General features: G+C 44.0%; 2 protein-coding genes across 2 annotated transcripts in view; one reads left to right on the top strand and one right to left on the bottom strand.

Annotated features, from left to right (window-relative positions):
• The first annotated feature begins 345 nt into the window (after positions 1-345).
• LOC128717852 (D-aminoacyl-tRNA deacylase) lies at positions 346-1,061 on the top strand. Its single transcript, XM_053811525.1, has 3 exons — positions 346-388; positions 448-538; positions 617-1,061. Exons 1-3 carry the CDS (start codon positions 346-348, stop codon positions 1,059-1,061), a joined length of 579 nt encoding a protein of 192 aa, XP_053667500.1.
• Positions 1,062-6,760: 5,699 nt separating this feature from the next.
• The window catches only part of LOC128719552 (uncharacterized protein DDB_G0283357), a 44,174-nt gene continuing 28,419 nt past the window's right edge, over positions 6,761-22,515 (bottom strand). The window contains exons 3-5 of the mRNA XM_053813178.1: positions 8,286-9,549; positions 7,042-7,624; positions 6,761-6,864 (exon numbers count right to left, since the gene is read on the bottom strand). Of these exons, the coding sequence (XP_053669153.1) occupies positions 6,761-6,864; positions 7,042-7,624; positions 8,286-9,549 (1,951 nt within the window). The remainder of the gene's footprint in view (positions 6,865-7,041; positions 7,625-8,285; positions 9,550-22,515) is intronic.

The raw sequence follows: 22,515 nt of genomic DNA, 5'->3' as shown, positions 1-22,515 counted from the left end.
TGCGAGCATTATCAATTGAAACAAGAGCAAATTCTGATCCATCTCCTTGATTGGTATGCAAAATATTCTTTTTCTTTTTCTTTGGTGGTAGGGTTTTATATTCCTATGTTTATAAGGACTGATTCCTTAGCAAAATATTCAAAGCGACATTTTTCGAGCGATACCTGTAATTCGGTACTTTCACTAGGTATAGTTTTTCCACCGGGTTGCGATATGACAGTTGAATGACAACTAGCAACGGTGTCAGTTTGACAGATTGCTTTGTTGTTTTGTTGTGAATAAAACCGGCATTGTGCAGCTTGCGGTTTTGCATTCGTTTTGTGCTATTTTCTCAAACAATTAGCAATGAAAGCTGTAATACAACGTGTCACCTTAGCGAAAGTGATGGGTAAGTACTTGTTTCACGCTTTCCCTCTTTTTCTGGTAAAAATACACGATTCTTTGCAGTTGGGGACGAAGTGGTAAGCTCTATCGGCCGTGGACTTTGCGTGCTGGTAGGCATTTCCTCCGAAGATAATGCAAATGATGTGGAGTGGATGTGGGTATGCTATACAAATTCGGTCCTTTTCCCGCTCATTTTGGAGTAATGTCTCACAAATGTTCATTTTACTCGTAGCGCGCGGAAATTACTTAATCTTCGGCTGTTCGATGAGCCAACCAGTGGGAAAAGATGGACAGAATCGGTCGTAGATCAACAGTTGGAAATACTGTGCGTCAGTCAGTTCACACTGTACCATCGGTTGAAGGGAAACCGACCGGATTTCAGCCGTGCCATGCAGGGACCGGAAGCCCAGCAGCTGTACGGATCGTTGTTAAAGCAGCTGCGCGATCAGTACTCTGCGGAGCGAATCCGGGATGGTCGGTTTGGGGCGATGATGCAGGTCCACATCCAAAACGACGGACCAGTTACGCTGGAAATCGAATCACCCGAACAATGCGAGCAAGAGCGCCAAAAGCTGCAACGATCGATGGAGCATAAAGCGAGATCGGCTGGAAAAAACGCCAACAAAGTAACGGAAAGCGCTGAAGCGACAGAGAACAAACCTACCAAAGCAGAATAAAAGCAAAATGGCTTCGAAGAACCATATAAGCTTTAATTTTCTGTCTTACACTAACTTTTTTCATTTCTTAACGAGTTTCATAAGAAATAAATGCAAAATTACATTTTCTTGAAGGGTTTTAGGTGCCTTACTTTATGTGGCTTTCCTGCCCCTATGGCACACTTGTCCCATGTTCCCCTACAATTCCTGTTGAGTGGTCATACGTGTCACAACAAAATATTAGTAATTAGTTATTACTCCTTGTTAAATTTTATTGATTAATATAAAAAAAATCATGTACTGCCACAATGCAGTGTATACATGAACATAACATAACATAACAAAATTGTAGCCAACAAAAACACAATTCAGGCAGTCCGATAAGAGATGTTATCGGTCGTTTATCATTAGCATTAGTGCATTAATGGATATCAAGCGGGCGAGAATATCCGGTGGTTTCATCTTATTATTTCTTTCTTGAAACACTATTGTGTGATGCGGCCGAAAAGACTTTTACCAAATACCAAAACAGACTTATACAAAAAAAATACAATTTCACCTAAGCAAAAAAAGGGTAGTTTTGTTCGTATAATACAAAACTACACTTTTTTGCATGGGTGAAAATGTGAAAAGGTGAAATTTATTAAAATGTGTTTAATAACACATAACTCACGTCGTATAATGTTTCACATTTCAAAACAAAGAACAAAGTTAACGAGTCATCAAGAACGCAAATAATAGAATAATAACCAATTCGTTCAACAGTTCATATTTTTCATTTATTTTCCTTCCTGCCGCTCTATGTCTCCACTGGGGTTTCGCCAGTCTCCAAAACAGACAAACTTGTTTTTAGTACCTACATCGTTCGCTCATTCAGATGGTTTGTGGTTTTACTGTGGAAAAAAAACACAACAAAAACCAAGTGATAGTCGAACGACATTAATAGAAAATTTTACAAAAGTAACATACACAAGCACGTGTGCGGCATTTTTCCTTCTTAGTAGCCATGACCCCATGCTCGGTTAGCTAAGACAAAATTCATCTACTTAAACTAAACCTAAGGTAAGTGGATTTAAAAGGGGGAATGCTATACGATGTGGCATAAAACACATTACGAACGTACAACTTCACTGCAATCTAGGAAGGAGAAGGCAACGAGAGTGGATTCTACTGGTTTTGTTTGTTTGTTTTGCAAATAATTATACTAAAACCATCCTTCTACAGCGGTAGTGTACTGTTTTGTTTTTAAACATTCTTTCTGCTAGTGTTGCTGTTTTGTTTGTTTTCCTGTTTTTTTTACATATGTTTTTACACTTTCACTTCAGTTTGCATTTTTAGCGCTTATTACACTTATTTGTTTAGCTTTTACATAAATGAAACAAAACGTACTTCGCTTACGTAACATAACTCTATTCTTGCATCGTTTTTCCATCAATTTCAATACATCTTTGACTTTCTTCTGTGTTCTTATTTCATCTATTTCTCCCTTTGTCTTTTCTTTACCTTCTCGATTGCGTACGTAGAAAAAGACTGAACTTAATTATTCGCCAAACATAGTTTGTCACACATCAACAGCGAATCAAACCTTGCCGCTAAGAAACAATAAAGCAACAGCAGCACGAACCAATCACTCCGGGCGAATCGTTATGCTGATGGGTTCAATTCAAGCATGCAGGCACCTTCTATTTCCTTCGCTAACACTATTCACTCCTGCTTCACTTCCCGCTCTAAAGTCAGATTACTTTAACCAAGATTTAATCCAGGGCGGTTTTTGTTTTACTTCCTTCTTTACCATAGCTATATATTCTTCTGTTTTGTTTCACTTTTATGCGTTGATGTTTTTATATGCTTGTTCCATCTCTGTTTTGTTCTTGTCTTTTGGTTTCTAACCATTCATAAATGCCAATTCCGATCGTTTGGTATATCTGTACGTGTGCGCGAGTGTGTTGTGTTCTTCTTGTTTCACAATATGTTAAGCTCTTTAAGGTTTGTTGTCGTTTCTTTTTTCTCCTTTTCCCCTTTTACCATCTTCCGTACAATTTATCTCACCTTTTTCTATATGTTTTTGTTTGCTCTCTTTAATCACTTTTCCATTTCGCGCGTTGTGTTGCAAAACTTTGATTTATCCACCATTTTATATTTTGTTTTCTTGCTTTCGTTTTCAACAATTTGTTCATTTAGAATTGTTTTGTATGGTGCGGCTGTTCGGTTGTGTTGAGTTTGAAACTCGTTTTGTTCTCCTATAGTATTATTTGCGAAATGTAAAGAGATGAAGTAAAAGGTGTATTTTGTGTGCAGGTGTATGGCGGTCGGTTTGTGTGAGTGTAAAAAGATAGCAAGAATATTATTGCTACTGTGTATATAATATAGATATATGAATATATATATATATATGGTTACGTAAATATATTCATCTTTGATGAGGTGTTGCACTAAACACAAATAAAACAGAGGCAAACACGTCGCTCCCTTCTCGCCTAAGGTACCGGGAGAGAGAGAGAGAGATAGAGTGAGTGAGAGATTGGACCATGCTCATACAAACTGGTTTTTGATTTAGTGTGGTTTCTGCTTTAATCAAAGCAATCCACACATTTTTGTTCCCCATCGAACAAACCAACAAAACATTGGCAGGAGCAGGAGGAAGCATAAAAGTAGAAAACAAAATGAAACAAACTTCCAAGGGATGAGTGCGCGCTCGGTGCATTACCGTGTTTGTAGTGTGGAGAGTATATAACTGTATTTTTACATTTTTCCTGTGTGTAAAAGTATTGTCTCAAACTTTCAACATTCAACAATTATGCGGTTTTTTGTTGTTACTTTGTACCAGATTCGGTACATCGTTTCACGGCACGTCGCTCCAAGCACGAGCACACACATTTCCAAAGCAAATGTCAGTTTTGTATTTGAATGTGGATTAACTACGGTGCGTTATGCGCTCGCTGCCCCGCCAGATCCGTCATCCTTTAAGGACACGTGCTGCGAGAAGCAGCAGCAACACGAGCAGCAGCACTAGTCCGTCAAGGGCCTTTAGAAACCCGAATAACTTTGCGGAGGCAACCGCGGGGGGTTCGTTAGCAGTTTGTTGGGCCGTTCTGTTTGTTTGCACGCCTATTTTACTTCAGTATTTGCTTATTCTTATCCACGATGCTCCACAAATGACGGTATACTTCGGAAACGGAAAACAGAATCGTTCCCGGTCGGGAGTGCATTTTTTCACCTGATTCACAGGGCAACGCATCTAAAATATACTTTTTTTACAACTATTTGCTTTTTAAAATTATAGTTTTGTTTTCTTGCTAGTTTTCTTGTTTGTTTTTTTTTACGTGGTTTTGGTGTTTCATTTACATGATATAGCTTTTGTTTTTGTTTGTTTTTTGTTTTGCTGATTTCGACACTTTGGTTATAACCTTTTTTTTTGTTAAGAAAACAAATTGTATAATATGATTTTTTAGTTTCAAAACACGTTTAAACATACATTTATGATATGCATTTAATCGTGCCTCATGAAAAGAATTAAAGAAAAAAAATTGAATTTAAAAACTCGACATTGAAACCGTTTCGCAGGGAAGTAATTTAATTATTGGTGCAAAAACACAAAACAATTCCACTGCGCTTTAAGTTGAGCCGCTGTTTGAAGCGGGAGCAGGAGAAACAAACAACTGCGCACACACACACATACATACACACATACAGATGTGAAGCGTACTTGAAAATGAACGAGGACGTGCCTTCCGGTACGCACAGGTGGTTTAAGTTTCGTTCCCAGCGCTAACGCGCTGGATGTTGGTGTAATTTTGTTTGTAATCTTCCTTTCTCTAAACCTTTGCCTTAACTAATGCTCCAAACAAACAAAATACAAACGGGTCCACTTACTAATTTTTATACTACTATTAACAGCTTAACGTACTAAAAAACGGGGTGGCTTCCCCCCCCCCCCCCAGCCTTGCACTTGTGTTTTGTCCGTCAGCTAAACAAATAAGGAGTTTGCTTATTTGCACAATAATTGGTTCGATTTAAGTATTTCGTTCTGTTGACCCCATTAAATGTGCCTCCGTTCCGTTCCAGTTGTACGATGTGATTTACCGAACAAATGGGAAGGAAAAGCAAACGAAAAATAAACACACACACACACACACACACACACACAAACACGCGTGAATTCCTTTTCAAGCACTGGCTAAACTTAAAGATATTTCTACTTAAGAAGTAATATGAAATCTACAGTTATCTCTTATATTGCGTCGGTTTGTTTTGCTTGTAAACTACTACTTAAACCTTAATCCGGGCAACAAATACGTTTTTAGGTTTTGTGTTAAAAATCGCTTTTCCGCATTTTACCCCCTTGTTGAAGCCTAAAACCCACATAGGCACCTCGGCTGGGTGCGTTGCATTTTAATGCAACCAAGTGCAGCTCCGGGTTTGAAATCCATCTTGTACCGAATCTACCCATTCCGCGTGTGGCCGTATGTGTGTGTGTGTGTGTATGCACGTGGGAGGGGATTTAAAGAAGGAAAACCCCCCGTATGCAGGAGCAGCAGCTTTTGCCGTGCGCATTAAAAGCTCTTTTATCTTACGCAAATCCTACAGGCGCCGCACGTGTGGCATACGTGTGCGCTGAAACACTTGATGGCAATAAAACACAATGGGAATGTTGCTGCACACGCTACCGGGTACGGTACTGTTTGTTTCGGGCGCACTAGTTCGTTTCATTACCGTATGGAGTGTCTGGCAAGAGTTCGCGCGAATGGAGAGAGTTAAAACTGAAACTATTGGTACATTTGTAATAAATATAAAACAAACTATACACATCTATTATATGACGCATGCCCACACACACAGTCACATGCTCGCATACGGACGTATTTTAATGGGGCAAGAAGTTGGGGTTTTAAAGCATTTTTTTGTTTTAGTTAACGATACACGCCCAGTAGAGTAAAAGTAAAATGGCATTCATCCGCAAAAAAAGGCTGTTTTTTTTTTGCATTTCTGTGCTGCTGGGAGGATTTTCTCGATAATTAATTAACTTTTCCGACAAACTAGCCTTTAAAAACAATCTAAAACCTAGTCGCAATTTTCTTAACCATCATCACTCCCTTTCGAACAATCTCCTACCGCAACATGGAACGGTTTGGAACTACCTTCAACTGAGCCAGTCTGATCCTGATGGTGTACGGAACATCCTCCTGCGGTATGCGCCACATTTGCGTGGACATTGTTTGGACCCTCCAAATTTCTATTTCCTCCCTGCACCCCCTGCTTTGATCATCCCCTGCCTGTGCTTCTGGGATGGTTCGCTTTATCGACATATTTTTGAAACGTTGGCACGCAGGAAGTTCCACGCTCGGGAGATAGAAAGGAAGTGGATAAGTGAAAAAAAAGAGCAGGCTATTTCCTCGCATACGTGTCCTAGCGTGAGTGAGTTTGTGTGCGTGTGTGTGTGTGTGCATGTATATTTTGAAATATTTTCCCGTGTTTTTGTTTTCCGTTTGTTGCTTCAATTCAGCATCTGCTTTCGTCCACACTATGTCTTTCGTGTTTTGTTTATCGCAATCTAACGCTTCGCCATTTGTTTTTTTTTTGCTTTCGGCTCTTACCAACGATTATCACATTTGAGAATGGTTACCATCATTTTGATTACAAGAATAATATCCGCGACCCTTCCCCTGGGTGTGCCGTCCGCTGGACGGACTGCAACCGGTGGTTTTGTGGGTGGTACCTTCCTAAACCCATACACCGTGCGGATTTTTACTCGTCGGGACCGCATTTTCCAGCTGCCGGGGGGATCCAATCATGCGCCGAGTACTGCCAGGTTTGACCGAGCCAACTGAAAATGATGGAAAAATGTGTTAGTAAAATCGGGTAAATTAAGTAAAAAAAAAAATGCTCAAAATGTCAGGCCTGGACCCCTCTTGAGGTTGAGAGTCCGCTCGGATGCGAAAGGTTTTTTTGCACAAACGATCCATTTGGTTGGAAACGAAAAAAAAAAAACGATGATTCTTACAGTCGGACTCACCTTCCAGTAGGTGGCGCACCTCGTCCGCGGGCGGTACCACCGCCAAACTCTGCAGATTCACCTCCTTCATCTCGTGCACCAGCTTCTCGACCTGCTTCTTCTTGTCCGCGATCGCACCCTCGAGCAGCGTCACCTCGCCCTTCAGCTTGTCGTGCGCCTTGTTCGCCTGGTCCGCGCTCTGGACCGCGAGGTCGATCTCCACCTGCAGCCTGTCAACTTCACACATTAGTGCCCGCTCCAACAGCTGCTGTCGGTTCGGATCGTACTGTCGGCTATACTTGCGCTGCTCCACCAGTATCTCGTCCATCAGCAGCCGGATCTTGTTCTTGCACTGCAGCAGCTCCGTCTCGCAGTTGGCCAGCTTGGACCGCAGCAGCGTTAGCTCCGACTTGAGCGTCTTCTCCTGCTGCCGCACCAGCTCGCTCTCCTCCTCGACGTACTGGTACGCCTGCAGCTGGTCGCCGGTCTGCCGGTACTGCTGCTCCGTCTTGCTGAGCTCCTGCGCGATCGCCTCGAGCTGATCGGTCTGCTCCCGGCTGCGGTTCTCCAGATACACAATCTCCGTATCGTACTGCAAACGAAAAAAAGGGCGACCAAGAGCAAACTCATTAGCAAATGTGACGGTTTGGTGGCACCGCGCTGCGATGTGATACCGGCCATCGAATCGTCTGACTGCTGCGGGGGGGGGAAATAAGCATAACTGTTATTACATTATTGGCCACGAGCGGGGGGGGGGGGAGTTCGGGTGCGCCGGATAAGGATACGGCTGAAGGACCCACTCAGCGCTATTACGACAATCATTTACAACACTCAGCGCAGCCTTCCCGGCCGGCGTACGAGCTTGGAAGAAAGGAACGGATCGAAAGCCAAAAGCCACTTGACGGCGGAGTGCCGTTCCTGGAGTGTACACTCGAAGTGTCATTGTCTGCCTGTTCCTGTTCGCATCATTATCGTACCTCCGCCGTGGAGTGGCGCTGAGTGGTTCTCACAACACAACACAATAGCACTTTCGCCTTGTTCTCGCCTTGTTTTCGATCGATTTCCGTTCCAAGATTTCCACCAGAACTCTGTTCGCACCAGGGGAAACCGGGCCACAAAATGGGCGGCCGTTCAAGTTACCGGAACGTCCGTGAAATCCATCCACAATGTTTCATCTGCGTCTTACGCACGCAACGCCGAACGCGGTGAACCTCTGAAGCGACACTAATAACCGCCCGCAAATCGAAGCTTACCTTGGACAGGTCCGCCTGCTGGGTATTGATTTTCTCGCGCTGTAACTTGATCAGCTGCATCAGCTCCCGGTAGCCCGTCACGTGCGGTAGGCTGTCGCTACCGCCTACCAGCATTTCTTCCGGTCCGCCCGGTCCCACCACGACCAGCGACGAGACGGTCGAAGACGCCGACGATGAGCCACCGGTGCTGGTGAGAGTACCTTCCTTCTCCTGCCGCCTTCCCTGCGAGCTGCTGCCCGTGCCGCTGCCGGTACTGCTGAGGCTGGTCAGCGTATGCGAGAGCGGACTGTTCCGGGGTGGCGGTGGGTCCCGGTACGGCGGTGGCACCAGCGCCCCGTTCGAGGAGATGCCCGTGATGGGGGAGTTGGTCGTGGAGCTGCCACCGTTCAGCAGTGACGGATGGGTGCCGGAGCTGTTGCCTCCTCCGACGCTCGAGCTGCTGATGCTGCTGACGCTGCTCGTGTCCAGATGCTGCTGATTGTCCGCGCCGAGCAGATTCGGCAGCTGCGCCTGGTGGTAGTGGCGTCCCATCGTGCCGTGCTGATGGTGGTGCAGCAGCTGATGGTCGGGCTTCAGTGTCGCCCCGACGATAACGCTACTGGTCGCGGCGGGCGACTGCTGCGGGCCGGCCCCGCCACCCGCAGGAGACGTCGACGGTGGTTGCGTTACGCGCTCGTTCAACCCGTTGCTAAACACCAGCCCGTTCACCTTGCGGTCCAGCGAGCTGCGCAAATCGGCTGCATTAAACTCCCCGACCACATTGTTGCCACCGGGGGGCGCGTTCCCATTGCTGACGCTCGGTGCGGCGGCGTGTGCTTTGGGCTTCTTGATCACGCTGGCATACGTTGCCTCGACCGGCGGTGGCTGCGGCGCGGGATGGCTTGGATGATGGCCACCGCTGGTTCCGGAGGCACCGCTACCCCCGCTACCGCCGATGCCACTGCTCGTGCTGGTGTTGTTTGAGGACGCGTGCGAGCTCGAGCTGGCGGTGCTGCTCACGCTGCTGCTGGTGCTGCTGTTGCTGCTGCTGCTGTGGTCGCTGGACACCGCCGTCGTGGTGACGCCACCCCCCTTCGCTAGCGCGACCGTTGTCGAGCTGGGCGAATGGCGCTGCACGTGGGTAAACTTTTGCTGGTGCTGGACCATGCCCCGAACGATGCCCACGTTTTGGTTCTGCTGGTTCGTCTGCGCTTGATGCTTCTGAGATTGCTGATGGTGCAGCTGCTGCGGATGATGATGGTGCTGTTCCGTCTTTCCGCTTGATCTGCAAGTGTGCACGAAAATGAAGACAAGCACGGTTAGCGTACAGTAATTAATTGTTTGCGATTGGTTTTGTGGGCAAGTGCGGGGCGAAAAACGTCCCGCGTCCCGTTGGCACGACACGATGGTGGCTCCTTTCCGCAAAGAAGCATACAAACGCCGGAACGCAGTATCGTACAGTGTGTTGCAAAAGCAATTACGAATCGGATAGTGCGAGCGTTAAACGCCACATGCTACCGAACGGCGTCGTTGCATCGTCACACACTACGTGGTACGCCGGATGCGAACCTAAGAAGCGATTGCAATCCATCGACCCATGTGCATAAGACAGCCGAATGCGAATGCCGGAACGTTTTTAAGCGATACGCCAAGATTTATGAACAATTGCCATAAAATGCAGCCGGGAGATGGAAATATTGTAAGCGAGTTTTCTAAACGATGCACATGTTAGGCAAAAAACCATCTTTAGGGTTAAGGTTTTAGCTGTATTGGGTTAAAGTTTCACAGGATAACATCACCAAACACCCCAGACGGCTTCCAAAAGTCTATAGATTGGCTTGATTTTTTGTCACGCCTTTCCAACACATTTTACTACCGATGAGTAAGAATATTTTTAGGGTTTGTTAAACATTGATATATTTTAGTTTAATGTAGAAAATACCTAAAAACAAAATTTATTTATTTATTTATTTTTTTTCGTTAAAACGGCATGGCCGTATCGACTTATTTTACCACGTAGCCGGATAGTCAATCCTTGCTACGGGGGATTGGCCTGATGGGATTTTGGTCCGGTCCGTTCGTGTGAAGACCGGCACCGCTACCATCATGCCACCGGGCCGCTCCTAACAACAACAAAATTTTGTTTATTTAAACTTCTGATAGTTTACAACCAAGACTGTCCGGAACGTAACAAGCTAACAACGGTTGTGATCGACTGTTCGAAGGAATAGATTAGACCTTGTACTTTATAACAGACAAAGCATCAACAAGAGTTTTCAAAGACGTAGTTTAAAATATTTTTTTAACACAAAAAGTACCTTATATACATTAAAATCTTAGTCTTATCTTAGAGTACATTAAAGTAGGATGACGCTGAACGTCACGATTCGCATTTGTCCTGCAGTGTAAACCATCTGTACCTGGTGCTATTTTCCCCAACATCCAGCACGAGAAACATGTTTTCCATCGTGTAACAACAAATTAATAACAACAAAACAAACGCAAAACACCCGAGCCGTAAGGTGGCGGCGAGCGGGCCGGAAACATTTTTCCACGCACCAAAGTGTATTAAATCTTTCAAGCTCCACTCCGAAGTTGGGAAGCTTTGGCTCTGCAACTTTCTACAGGCGGCACAACTAATCCCGACAGTGGTCACAATACAAACGAAGACCTTGCTTAGAGAGCGGTGAGCGTTCCTTCCTTTAATTTGTTTGTAACTTTTTCCCCTACATTCCTCTGGGACGCGTGTTGCCACAGCGAAGGGGGCAGAATGGGTTTCTTTAAAATGCATCATAAATAACGTCGGCCATCACTCACAGACCGTTGCAGTGGCTCGAATGACAACATTACAACGCCCCCCAAAGTGTTCGATACACCACCGTTTGCTGAAGATTCCGCCTTTTTTTTTTGTTGTCGTTTCGGTTTATCATCGAACCTCGCAACGTGGTGCAGGGTTTATGCTCGTGTTTTCGCGATGATGGCCACCGTCAGCTCGAGCGAACACGATTTATCAATTTTCCTACCATTTATGCTGTCACCATGAAATGTGACAATAATGTCACTTTCCTAGTGGCGCTGCATTAAATTCGAATCGAGTTTTAGCCGGCGACGGTGCTTCATCACCCACACACACACCCACACGTGGTGCGCGGTGTAAAATTCATCGTAAAACGATAATGTTGACACCAGGCAGGGGCCAATGCCATGTGTTGAAGGCCACATTTTCACAACACACAACATGCACAGGCGGACAAAGGGGACGGATAGACATAAACGGAAGACGATTGCTTTGTGGTTGTGTTGGTAGCTATTTGCCGGAAGTAACGGGGACCGGTGGGGTTGAGAGCTTCTTCCGGTCCCGCACGCTATCTGTCAGCAGGCACCCATTTAAGGGTGTCGTTAAAATGCATAAATTCCATCTAACTGAATGTTTTAAGCTAAATAAAAAAAAATCGCAACCAAACCCTCCTTGTGTATCTTTTCTTTTTTCTGCGCTTTCTTTTCCGTGGAAGCAGAAAGAAAACAAAAATCTGCGAATCTGTCGCAAGGTGGGTTTTCCACGAAACCCCTGGACGTTTCAACACCCCATAGTGTGTGATCCTGGTGAGACTGCGTTTGCTACGACGAGCGCCCGTGACCGAAGACAGGAACAGGAAAGCATTTGAAGAAATTTAATTCCACCCCCCTCCCCCTGCCTACCTCCCCCCCAAACAGAATGTCTGCTTAATTTGCGATTTTTTTTCTAAATGTGCTGTTTAAATGTTGCCTCCTACAGGGTTTCCGCATTCTTCTACACAACCGAGCGCTCGTACTGTCGTATACGTTTACCATATTTTACTCTCCGCTTTGCAATTGATTAATGCGACATTGCGCTGCAGGGTGGCAAGCCGCCAACGGCAGATTTCCCCCCCCCCCCTCCCCCGAGAGGATCCGCTCAAGGTGTGAACTTGGCGAAAAATAATTTGTGTCATCTTTATGGCACACAGAGAAGGTGAATGAAACGAACAAAATTGGTGTAAAATGGCGCATAATTTCCGGTTCATCGTGCCCGGGGGGAAAGGGAAAATGTTGGCATTGTTCTTACACTCACCCACGCTGAGCCGAAGCTGCCGAAAAGCTTGGCCGGCCAATGCTTCGAATCGAATGCCAATGTACGCGGAGAACTCATTAGGGTAGCCGGGCGTGCCCCGATTCCGCATGTCGCACAAAATTGAATGTTTCCCGCACTGCACCGGGCACGCCTCCCCCCCCTCTCTGCCCCCCCTCCCCCGCCGCCGGAACGAACGTGTAAAGGAGCGCGTAAAACACGCTCGAAACCGCGTTCGGTGACAACGTGTTTAATGCGATTAAAAACATTGGCTCGCCACAGATTCAATTAACACTTTAATCGAATTACGACCACCCAGACGATGGTGTGCACAACACCCAGGTTGGTGTACTCGACGGTACCACACACGCGTCGGATGGTGTGTGGCCGTGCGCTCCGGTGGGGCAGAAGAACGTACGGGAGACCCGGAACATTCCGTTCGATTGCTTTGGTTGCTCTTTTCCGGCGGGTGCGAGCGCGCTTTTGGATGCTTTTATGTGCCTGATTGTGTTCCGTTCGGGTACCGTGTACCTGTCTGCCATTCAGTGCGTGTAGAGGGTGGTGAGTGTGCAAACGACATCAACGGAACACACACACGCGTTAACGTGGTGGAACAGTGATTCCACGTGGTGGAACTCGATCTAGCCTAAGCCCGTTCCGAGTGGGTGCTAATCTCTAGCCTAATCCTCCCAATTCCTACCCACCAGACAATATAATCAGCGGAATTGACGACTGTGAAGGTGGTGCCTGATTGCCATTTTCCTGGCGATGCCCGTGTGCTTGCCAGTGTGCAACCGAAAACCCGCGATCGGCAAAATGGAAACCGAGCGTGATGTCGGGGTGTGTGTGTATGGGTGAAGCGAAAGAACTCCATACTGTCAAGGGTTCTTGGTAGTTTAGTTGGATTAGTCAGTGGATGGTTCATCCATAACTTCCCACCGGATTCCGGGGAGCAGTGCACCGTGCGACTTGTTGTACTTCGCGTATCATGGGCTTTTGAGTGGGAAGGCGGCAAGTGGTGAAAGTTACATGACTTAATTTTGGTGTTTAATATGACGGTCATAAAGTTAAAGATCAAGTGTGAGAGTTTAATCATAAAACCATGGAAAAGTATTATAACAAATTTGTAAAATATAAAATAATGTTATTTGATTTGAATGCTATCCAATAGCTAAACTCAACTATAAAAACTAATTGGAGGTTAGTATCAATTTTGGTACTGATTATTTTTCTTCTTTTCTACCTTTGTTAGTGTGTACAGTCAACATTTCATAACGATATCGTTTAATTTGCAAAGAAAACAGTTAGATAACTGCTTTCGAAGATTTGTTCGACTGCCAGAGCGAAGAGGCTTGCCATCATGATGTTGCCAGGCTAATATCTTCTTATTTATTGGCACAACAAACTCAAGAGGTCTTGTCATATTGGCTTTCTTTGACATTATTTACCCGTAGCGGGATAGTTAGTTCTGCGTACGGAGATTTGGTCCGGTCCTGTCGTGTGAAGACCAGCGCCGCTACCAATACACTAGCGAGTCGCTCTAGACCAGGCTAATATAGCGACAGAGAATAAAGATGACGATTTAAAGCAAGTGATTTTAACATACCCCGTCGGGAGGTCCGAAAGAAACAACCGGTCAAACGGTAAAGGATTACTTGAGCAAGATTGGAGCATTGGAATGTACAAAGTGAAGTTGTTAGTTGAAGTTATCTGCATCTGAGCAGTAGACAATCAGTCTAAAAAGCAGTTGCAAGTTCTGATAAAGCAAATTTTTCCAACCGCCAAGATCTTGATGGATGACGAGACCATCTAGAACCTGAATAAACTCACCAAGAAGATAAGCATTGATGACTTCCACATCATATTCCTGAGGATGCTTTACAAAATGCTTTAGAACTTGCCGTGATTCGGGACTCGGTAACAAAGTGTCTTTCCGAAGTTGTTACGTCTAGTAGTAAGTATTACGCGAAAGATTTATTGGAGGAATGCCTTTAAAATCATTAGAGAACATGTATTAAGTCACTAGAGATGATGGACCTTTAAGCTAACGACGTTTCAGCAAAGACTTCAAACTTTCCTGACCAAAAATTAAAGTACCTACTCCAGTAATGTTGGGACCAACACGGAGGATCAGTTGATCGCCAAGGTCACGATAAACCTTAATTTTTTGCTCATTAATGCCAGCAGTCACGTTAATGCATTGTATTAGAAGTATTTTTAAATAAAGGATTCAATCAAACTTCCACTTAATTATAAGAAATAACTATTTTTTTCCATTCAGTCCTCTTGAGAATGCATGCGTTAAATGCTGCCTGAGTTTATCATTACTAAAGGCTTTTGAAAAGATTAATTCAAAAGAAAGACCTACGAAGAAAATAACTTTCACACGAAAAAAAAAACCATTACAGCTTGTAACCTAGAGCCGTGACCTTTTGCTAACTAGCTTTATGGACGAAAAAAAATACAGCCACAAATATCACTAGTAACAGCAACGAATAATGGAGGAAAATTGCATCATTAAAGCCGGTTGTTGATGATACCAGCTAGTGGGAAAGAGACAAAAAATTGCCAAATTCGTGTGAATGAGCAGACAAACAAAACGACCAAACGGAAGCGGATGGACCCGCAATAAGTCAGCGACGATGAATGGGCGTGCAAAAAAAAAAGCAAAGAGGAGCAAATCCGACCAAATGGTGTAATGATGAAGTGGTTCCACTCCCTGGCGACTGTCGGGTAAAAGATCATCCATGACCACGCTACGCTTTTATCATAAATCAACACTCAGCGCATTATAGTTTCGGTAGCGGAAATAGCGCGCGTGCGTGTGTGTGTGTGTGTAAGCATTTCGAGCACGGGAAGAGAAAATTGGGCATTAAGCGAGAGCGACAATTCAACGGCATCAATCCTCAACCCCAAGACGAGCCTTTTTACTGACGGATGCAAATAAAGAGATTTTCCTCTTAGTTGCTCCGTATGATGCCATGTTCGCCATGTTAAGCGCACCGCACCATGGGGGTTGACCTTAACACGATTTAATGCATAAAGTTGATGGAAACGGTAATGGTAGCAGTGTTCGTAACGATTGTGCTGCAGCTGGGAGACGATCCGTGGTGGGCGATCAAAGAAAACGACCAAATAATGCTAAGTAACGCTCTAAAACCATCATTATATTAGTGGATTTATCACAACGATAAGAAATCGCAGTCATTTTAACACGAAAGCGAAGCAAAACATCACATTAGTGTAATGAACTGCACTGCCAAAGTGCTGCTGACTCGCCTGTCCGCTTTATTGCAGCAATCACACTTTCCAATGCAAATCAGTGCGAAGGGCCAAATCATGCTTCATGCCGGGGTGGGGGGAAGGTTGTGGTACTGAATAAACAAACAAGAAATCCGACCACCGTATGTTGGGCACCGAATGACGGATTACAAAAGCACACTGTAACGAATTATGTGTCGTAAATTCTGCACCCCGAAGCCGGAAGGTGTGCGACGATGGTACGAGACGAGAACAACCGGAAGACCAGTTCCGTGTTTTTACGAGAGGTGATAATGGACCGTGAATTATTCTTGGCCACTCTGCCAACCCCGATCCGCGAGCTGGGCCCAACTTCAAAGAGCGTGGTTAACATTTGCGAAAAAGGGAAAGTTTTTCAAACCCGAGGTATGTTTTCTCCGGCCAAACACCAAAAGAAAATTGTAATAATTACATTGCAGCTTAAGTTTGCCGCTGGCGGAACAGTTTATTGCAAAGTTATGAAATTTTAACCGATATTACATTGCTTTAGCGTTCTTGATTTGCTGACGGCTAATGCTGCCAGGCATCGCCGCGGTGTTTCAATTATCTTTGGTTTTGGGGGGCGGTTAAGTTTTAATTTTAAAATTGGTACAGTCTGGTGGTTTAATGGTCGATGCGCGAATTTCACAATGCGATAAGTACCAAATCACATTTAGAAAGCTCGGTTATGTGTGAAATGCTTACTAAATGCTTAATAAACTTGCAGAAATGTGGTGACAAAAATAACCCCCGAAAGTGGCATAAAAGATTAACATGCTCATTCCCAATATCAAACGGAAAACAGCCCAACGCAAAGACTCTATCCAAACGGAAAGCAAATTTGCATTCTAGTCACCCGTTAGAGACGATGATAGTTTCGATGATTGGTTGCTTTGATCGTTCATGCTGTCAAATAGCAAAACTGTACACAAATTGAAAAAAAGGGCATACGGACGAGCGTTAAGGGTATTACAAGCTTTGTCCAACATGGAGATCGATCGTTTTTAAATAAGACTTCAGTTATTTCAGGCGTAGATTCGAAATATTAACCATTTTGTCGTATTGATACATATCCTGCGCCGAATTGTTAATGTATCCATCACGTCTCTGGCCGTGCCTCTACACCTAGCGGTCATCCCAGGTACGATTACCAACGTATCTTTCATTTACCACGGGACTAGGAACACTATCAAGAACGTTGACAGTGTCCCATGAATGGTGGGAGACCAAAATACAAGTTTTCCTAGCTAACGTACCTGGGATGACTGCTAGGTGTGCGATGCGTGGATGCGTGGTGAATGTCGTCAGACAACAAATCATTTAAAAAGTAATTAAAAATTGTTTTTTTTTGGCTATCTGAACGACTGATTTCTTATAAACATACATTTTTGCTTTGGTTTTGTTTCGAAAACTACTTTTTTTTTATACCCCTTCACGGCAAATTGTACTTTCCGTAGCTCTCGACCGGCGGAAATATTTTTTCTCAAACGGCTCCTCCGTTCCGGCAATAGTAGTGCAAATTTTTAACTTTCCGTTTGACAAACTTCTGTCATTGATTTTTAAATGTCTGAAACAGCCAAACGGAACGTCAAACGGAAAGTCGTAATACCAAAGTGGCATTTTGGTGTCGTTTGAGAAGACGTTGGAAATTGGGAATGAGCATGTGAGAAACAATATATCCAGATCAGAACATGTTTCTTGGGTGCATCGTGTGATTAGTTCCGAAGCAACGTATCGCCAGCTGAAAAGGTGCTCCTTGCTGTAAGTGTACGTCAGAATTTTTCCACTGAAAGTGAGACATGCAGTCAGCATGTTCCAATAAATTGTAAAACATAATATTACATTTTCTTGAAGCTGTGGGTTTTCAGGACAACCACAACCCAAGGATTTACTGCTTTGCCATGCGAAAATGCTTATGATGAATGTTGTAATGCGTTTTCCCCAAAAGAACTTTTGGCCTGCCAATACCCAGAAATGAACGGAATCAAATTGTCTTGAAATCATTTCACACAATTAGTGGTTTTTGACGAAGCACAAGAGAGAGAGTACCACTGAACCGTTTCACTCAAAGTCTTTTTACATTTTAATGTGAATGCTTTCCAATGTATAAGGACATTTTTCTTGGAAAAAACCCTCCAAAATTGGCCTTTTCACTGAGTTTCTTAGCGTATATCTCCACTTAATACACCAAGGACGTAAAGAAAATATGGTTCAATCATTGGATTATCCGTTACACAATTTGTGGATTTAATCAAAAGGTCTGAATAGGGTATGAACATTCGCCATACCAAATGGTACCACAAAACAACAACCAATCCCTTTCCAGTGGTTCGTTCCAGAGCTGCACGATGGCAAACACGAGACATCCCTAAACCTAGCTAGCGACCCGGTGCGGCGGGATCATTTTTCAAATCAAACAAAATTTGTCCAACGGAAAAGTCCCGTACGACCTTTGCCGTTGTCATGCATTCAATTTATGGATGTTGATGCGTATCCTTCGTTCGGCCGCGAACGTTGGGACCATCTAATGTTGTTAAACAAACAAAAAAAAAAGCAGAAACCGGTGGAACAAGGAACCAACCGGTCGGAAAGTCGTCATATTTTCAACAATTTCCAAGCCAAAAAGGACATTTTGGGTGTGTTCTGATTTCGAATGCTAGCGAAATTTGTTGCCATTTGTTCAATTTCTGTCCAAATTCCACAAGGCATTGTTTTTGTACGAAGCAATCTAATATGTTGATGGTGGCCGATGTGTAGAAATTAAATCTCATCTCCAGAACGCGACCCTTTTCCTTTGGATATTTGTATTTACCTCACATGCTTTACTCGGTAGAACATCATTTCAAATGAAGCACACGGTCCGATATGGCAAATTCCTATATATTAAAAAAAATTGAATTTTTCTTGCGCCCCAGAATAGTACCGTGTACGTGTGATAATGACTTGTATGTGATGACTTGTAACCCACCACATACAGTTGTCGGAATGCAAACACTGAATAGTCCCGCGTGCTATCACGAGACAGATGGTATCGATAGTGACTATCTGGCCGGCAATTTCCAATGTTTTGCTTTTTCTAAACGTCTGCTCAGTGCAAGTGGAATGCAATAAATGCCCGAGGCACAGGGGTTTGCAAGATGCAGAAAGTCGATCACAGTGTTGTTGCATTTAAGTTGGAACTCAAATCCAAACTCTTCAATAAGAATCTAAGCTGCGAATGCTCCAGAGATTAGATTAGAGATTAGATTTGTTTAAAAATCTAAAAAAGTAAGCTTATTCATTTACAGTAAATAAAGTTTTATGTACTTTACGATTTCCGAAAGTGTAATTTCAGCAGAGGATCCCAGTCTGTAAACTCTCCAACATAAGAAACATCGAACGGGACAAAATAGCTAACAGATAAGAAATTCTTCCTTTTTTTTCTCTCTCTCTCTCTCTCTCTTTCCCGTTGCCCTTTTCCAATTCAACCCGATTGTGCTATTTTCACCGTGAAAACGATAGGTCAAAAAAAAGGAGAGGGTAAAAATAGTAAAAAAAAGGGAACACTGTTAAGGGATTTACAAAAGGATACGAGTGATAATGTCGAACCGAGACACACATTCTGAGCTGCTGCTACAATCCGTTCGCTTGCCGATGGGCTTCGGTGTGAACGTTAAAGGCAACAACTTCTGGCGCACGGAGTGTAAAAATAAAAAGCGAACAACTTTGACGTAGAATTGTGGAGCCGTTGGTGCGCTTTTTTTTATTTGGCGTTCCCACTTCCACAGCTCACTCGCAGCAAGGGAAAAAAGGGGCAAGCGTAATACGGCACGGATCGGAGTGCTTGCTTTTATCAAACCAACTCTTTTGCTCGCGCTTAGTAGTAATAGTGGCTGTAGCCGGACAAAAAAAAAAAGACGCCAAAGAAATCACAATCCGTGAATGCTCACCCGAGGATACAACTTTTATTGCGCTTGTAATTGTTTCGGTTGTTTCGGGCGGTCGGTCCGTTGACTTTCATTTCCGCTTCCGGTGACAGGACGCAAGCGGTTCCGGATGCGAACCTTTACCCACTTGTGGTAGGTGGCAGGAGTGGTCCGGTGGTTAGCTTTCTAACCCCTTTTTTGTATGTGTGTGTGTGTGTGTTTTTTTTTTTACTCTTTTACTGAAGCAACTGCAGCTACACGACAAGGTGACACACCTGAAAAAACGAAGTACACTAGCAGATGCTTTTGTGCGGTGGTGCTTTGATTTTGGGTTTTAGGATCATGAAGGATGAAGTCCACCGAAGGAAATGCTTCGAACGAGTGGGAAAGAAAAACGTTCATCTACAACTTTGATTAAACATTGAGCACCGTACCGTGAAACGATGGCAAGCCGTACCGAAACCGCAAGGTGACAAACGAGCCACACGACACGAACGACACGGGGAATTATTAATAGAGCGAACTGCAGGTCGAACACGGCGAAATAGTGTGGAGCAAATTGTCACGTATTAACACCATAATCCAGCAATTTGTTTAAAACACTTGTCCTTACGCCAAACCGGCAGAAAAAAGGGAAGCTTTACTGAACGTTGCAATAATTGTGCCCGGCATTTGTTGTTGCGAAGGATTTAAGCCACGCACTTTAAGCCATCGGTACAGCTGCAACCCCACCGGTTGTAGCTTAATGTTTGACTAAAACCAAAGCCACAGATTATGGGCTTTTCGGCGTGAAGTATTATCGAAACATAATCCGTTCGCTTAATGTGCTTTGCAACCGACACTAACACTTTCCGTTTCCCACGGGGGAGTTAGGGCGGCCATTAAAGCGCTGTTCCGCACCGCTGGTTTCGCTCTCGTTAATAATCATAAAGTTGCAACATTCCAAAGTGGAACGCTGAAAGTTTGTGCGTCGGAGAAATGAACGTAAAAAAAAAACAAGCCAAGGGGACAGCACTACCCGAACACACTAGGACTCTCCGGTTGAAAAAAGGACTCGATTAGATGCTTCCGTCAAAGTTTTGATTATGCACAGGAGGCTATTGAAAAGTAACTGAAACGTGCGCGTCCCAGATAAACTTTCCCAGTTGATGAGCTTTCTGTTTTCGCTATCGGGGTATCCTTTTTTTTGGTTTTGTTTTTGGTTCTATTCATTCTGTTCGCTAGTTTCTAATGTCTTTTTTTTAACTGGTCGCCCTACCTTTTTTTTGATCCAAAATTTAAGGAACACAGCAAAGGGAAGGACAAGGATAGACGACGGGGAGCAATACTTTCGTCACAACAGATTACACCGGTGTCAAATTATATTTGATCATCATTTATCTTCGTTGTGTGTCTAGTTTTTCCTTGGATTTTTCCTTCTGCCTTTTCCATCCCTGCACAGTTTGTGAGCGTTTTTTTTTTTCGGTAGTCTGCGTGCGACTTACTGTCAGTGTTTGTTTGGGGAAGACTAAATAGGTGGGCGTACTTGGTGGCGGTGTTTCTTTGTCCGTAATCGATACAGATATGGCTTACTGGCGTGTGATGGTTACGTGCTTTTTTAGAACAAACCATGAACGGCAGTGCGTTGTGTGTGTGAGTATAGAATGTTATAAAGTGATTGAATTAGATGTGGAAATTATGGAAAAAAAATATTTGAGGTACTTCAGATATGTTAGAAAAATGTGGAATTATTTGTTTTGTAAAGTTTCACTCTACATAAATTGGATGTTGCAATGTTTGTTTCGCTATGGGATAAAATGGCTTAAGGACATTGACTCAGGACCTTGACCTCAGGATCTCTTGTCTAGAAACTGCTTCTAAAAATCAGTATATTAAACAAATAGCTTAATTTATCAGGACGACTAACGGTCGTAGAGCAGTCAGTGCCATAATAAAGTATAAACAAATTAAACTTGTTTAAAGACCAATTCTGGGTTTACCGCGGAGCTGGGAAAGTTATTTTGTCGTATGTTATTTTTTCTCAAATCGCCCATATGCTGCAGAAAGTTTTCTTTGTGTATGACTAACATGCAAATAACAAACAAAGCAACAACAAAAAAACACTCACTCACACACACAAACATACATCTGCGTTTCTATAAGGGTGCCCCCCCCCCCCACGGGAAACTGTACGTTTGCATTTATGGCAACACTCTTATCGTGCGGGCGCGCACCTAAATGTCTCTGTTGTTCTTTATCGCCCGTCTCCATCACCTCGCCAATAGTCCCGTGGTCCTTCGGTTCTGTGTTTCGCTACATCAAAATTCACACTCCGGCACACGCTTGCCTAGCGGGGAAGGAAAATTGTCTCTCTCGCACCCACACACACACACACACACAAGCACAAGAAGCATAAAATCATCAATCGGGTGATGACAGAGCGAACAAATGGACGATGAAAATAGCAAAAAAAAAAAGGGGACATGAGCAAACGGGACCACTTTTTAGTTGTTTAGTCCCTTGCGGTACGTTTCTCTCGTCGTCGTCGTGGACAATTGCACGGTCGCATAGGTACAATGGGGGACCACAAAATTGGGTGCCACACTTGATATGTTCCAAGCGCGTTACAGTGAGAGGCATAATATTGGAAGTTTTGGCATAAATTTTACAAAAATAACTCAAATGATGAATAAAAATTGCACTCGGAAAACAGCATTTACCTAGCGCAGTTAATTAAACTGAGTTACCCTTGCAATGGAGATGTTCGAAACAATCGCATACTGTGGCCATTCCGTGTGGCTGGAAGATTTGATTAAAATTACATCAATTAAATTATGCACCACCTACGCGGTTCATGGTCGCATTCATTCCGTTCCGCATTTTAATGAATATCCGGGACGGGAAAACAGGTATGCTGTGCCGTGTCCAACGAATCGCAAAGTGGACAACCGCGTCCACGGCATTGGCACACCACGGCGGAATGCAACAACAAAAGCGCAAA

Source organism: Anopheles marshallii, chromosome 2 (assembly GCF_943734725.1).
Source record: "Anopheles marshallii chromosome 2, idAnoMarsDA_429_01, whole genome shotgun sequence".
Lineage (NCBI taxonomy): Eukaryota > Metazoa > Arthropoda > Insecta > Diptera > Culicidae > Anopheles > Anopheles marshallii.
Note: the sequence above shows the minus strand (reverse complement) of the source record. Positions and strands in the feature narration are given on the sequence as shown.